The sequence below is a fragment of the Phocoena sinus genome, chromosome 20, assembly GCF_008692025.1.
Source record: "Phocoena sinus isolate mPhoSin1 chromosome 20, mPhoSin1.pri, whole genome shotgun sequence".
NCBI lineage: Eukaryota > Metazoa > Chordata > Mammalia > Artiodactyla > Phocoenidae > Phocoena > Phocoena sinus.
The window spans coordinates 49,625,106-49,628,326 of NC_045782.1; the positions used below are offsets into that span (position 1 = coordinate 49,625,106).

Sequence of the window (3,221 nt, forward strand, 5' to 3'; positions counted from 1 at the left end):
TTGGCCATCTGTATGTCTTCTTTGGAGAAATGTCTATTTAGGTCTTCTGCCCATTTTTGGATTGGGTTGTTTGCTTTTTTAATATTGAGCTGCATGAGCTGTTTATATATTGTGGAGATTAATCCTTTGTCCATTGATTCATTTGCAAATATTTTCTCACATTCTGAGGGTTGTCTTTTTGTCTTGTTTGTGGTTTCCTTTGCTGTGCAAAAGCTTTGAAGTTTCATTAGGTCCCATTTGTTTATTTTTGTTTTTACTTCCATTACTCTAGGAGGTGGATCAAAAAAGATCTTGCTGTGATTTATGTTAAAGAGTGTTCTTCCTATGTTTTCCTCTAAGAGTTTTATAGTGTCCGGTCTTACATTTAGGTCTCTAATCCATTTTGAGTTTATTTTTGTGTATGGTGTTAGGGAGTGTTCTAATTTCATTCTTTTACATGTAGCTGTCCAGTTTTCCCAGCACCACTTATTGAAGAGACTGCCTTTTCTCCATTGTGTATCCTTGACTCCTTTGTCATAGATTAGTTGACCATAGGTGCGTGGGTTTACCTCTGGGCTTTCTATCTTGTTCCATTGATCTATGTTTCTGTTTTTGTGCCAGTACCATACTGTCTTGATTACTGTAGCTTTGTATTATACTCTGAAGTCAGGGAGTCTGAGTCCTCCAGCTCCGTTTTTTTCCCTCAAGACTGTGTTGGCTTTTCGGGGTCTTTTGTGTCTCCATACAAATTTTAAGATTTTTTTGTTCTAGTTCCGTAAAAAATGCCATTGGCAATTTGATAGGGATTGCATTGAATCTGTAGATTGCTTTGGGTAGTATAGTCATTTTCACAATATTGATTCTTCCAATCCAAGAACATGGTATATCTCTCCATCTGTTTGTATCATCTTTAATGTCTTTCATCAGTGTCTTATAGTTTTCTGCATACAGATCTTTTGTCTCCCTAGGTAGGTTTATTCCTAGGTATTTTATTCTTTTTGTTGCCATGGTAAATGGGAGTGTTTTCATCTTTAGCGTATAGGAATGCAAGAGATTTCTGTGCATTAATTTTGTATCCTGCAACTTTACCAAATTCATTGATTAGCTCTAGTAGTTTTCTGGTGGCATCTTTAGGATTCTCTATGTATAGTATCATGTCATCTGCAGACAGTGACAGTTTTACTTCTTCTTTTCCAATTTGTAGTCCTTTTATTTCTTTTTCTTCTCTGACTGCCGAGGCTAGGACTTCCAAAACTATGTTGAATAATAGCGGTGAGAGTCGACATCCTTGTCGTGTTCCTGATCTTAGAGGTAATGCTTTCAGTTTTTCACCATTGAGAATGATGTTTGCTGTGGGTTTGTCGTATATGGCCTTTATTATGTTGAGGTAGGTTCCCTCTATGCCCACTTTCTGGAGAGTTTTTATCATAAATGGGTGTTGAATTTCGTCAAAAGCTTTTTCTGCATCTTTTGAGATGATCACATGGTTTTTCTTCTTCAATTTGTTAATATGGTGTATCACATTGATTGATTTGCATATACTGAAGAATCCTTGCATCCCTGGGATAAATCCCACTTGATCATGGCGTATGATCCTTTTAATGTGTTGTTGGATTCTGTTTGCTAGTATTTTGTTGAGGATTTTTGCATCTATATCCATCAGTGATACTGGTCTGTAATTTTGAAAGCACTTATTTTTAGAAGCTTTAATTTGACCTGGGAAAATGAGTTCTCTTAAAACCTGACAAATAGTATAAGCTCCAAAGATTTTAAATCAAATAAGTCTTCCAACACAGAAGTATTCATAGGGAACTTTTAGTTTCTTAAAAAATAAAAAATTAAAATAAAAAAAATCACTCTTGTTATCTAAAGAAAAGAGTATTAAAACAAATTATCTTAAGACAAATAAACACTCCTAAAAAAAGGTTGTATTTTCTATCATTTTCTCCTTAAAAGAAACACAAACCAGTTCACTATCTTTTAATAACTTAAGACTACTGTAATCTAAAAACTTTAGAATACATGAAACACGTCTTAGCTATCAAAGGTACCATTTAGATTTCACATATTAAACAGCTACAGTACAGCCTACAATGGCACAAGTACACTTAAAACATAAATATTAATTCATCATTTAGACGGTCAAAAGTCAGAAGGAACTGAATGGTTTGCAAGGTACTTTGACTTACATGTGGTCACTAAAATCCAGTAAGTAATTCAAAGTATGGTAATATAATCGCAGGCAATTAAAGGCTCAAATATCACTCTAAAATTGAAGACATGAAAATAAAGACTGAAAACTCTGTGGTTCTCTATCTTTCATTCACATGGCTAGATATCAGAACCTTACTGTGGAAAATATAGTTATTAAGTATGATTTCCCCAGAAAATAATGAAGCTGCAGAAAGTACAAAAGGTGTCAAGATCCATAGTCATAGTTTGCTTCATCAAATGCTTTTCTAGCTCGTTTCAGTTCTTCATTCATAGTAAACAAGTCTTTAACCCTAGCAAACTTTGCTGGGTCCTTTCGCATCAAGAAGATGATATCTTCAACTTGTACCCGACCTTGTCTTCCAATTGCCATTGCCCTGTGAGTCATTTCAGTGATGAACTCTATGACAAGGTCTTCAAGAATATCTACTGACTCAGTGTAAGGATTCTGATCATCCCCAAACCCATACACCATACGCCGTAATTCTTTAGAAAAAAGTCTCTTTCTTTGACCCTGTCCACCTTCTGCACCTCCTCCAATTTCTTCATTTTCCTCCTCAAAGGTGGGGTCTTCTTCATCTGCCATCCCAGCAGCCAGCCACCTCCAGCATGCACCCGCCTCCCACGGAGCTGTTATTGCACACTTAAAAGACTACAGTGTAGTGTAAGCCTAACTTGTTTTTGTTTTGTTTTTTTTGTTTTTTTTTTGCCTAACTTTTATATGCCCTGAGAAACCAAAAAATTTGTGTGACCCACTTTATTGTGATACTCACTTTACAGCAATGGTCTGGAACCCAACCTGCAACATCTCTGAGGTGTGCCTATACACTTACATAACAAATACTTATACACACAGCTACATATACTCCTATGTGCGTGCACATGTAAGTGCATGCCTGTACATGCATACATGCGTGGACATATCAACATGCACGTGCACACAAACTTATACACGTATACATGTACACACACATACACAGACACATTCACACACGTGCATGTGCCTACACAACCCCCTGAGGCCAAGCCTT

At 36.3% G+C, this 3,221-nt stretch overlaps 1 protein-coding gene across 1 annotated transcript; it reads right to left on the reverse strand.

Moving 5' to 3' along the window:
* Positions 1–2,398: 2,398 nt before the first annotated feature.
* Positions 2,399–3,221, reverse strand: LOC116746303 (transcription initiation factor TFIID subunit 13-like). The gene has a single exon (XM_032617679.1). The coding sequence runs from the start codon at positions 2,774–2,776 to the stop codon at positions 2,399–2,401; it is 378 nt and encodes a 125-aa protein (XP_032473570.1). The 5' UTR covers positions 2,777–3,221.

Coding starts and splice junctions, on each gene's coding strand:
- LOC116746303 (XM_032617679.1), bottom strand. CDS start 2,776: ATGGCAGATGAAGAAGACCCCACCTTTGAGGAGGAAAATGAAGAAATT.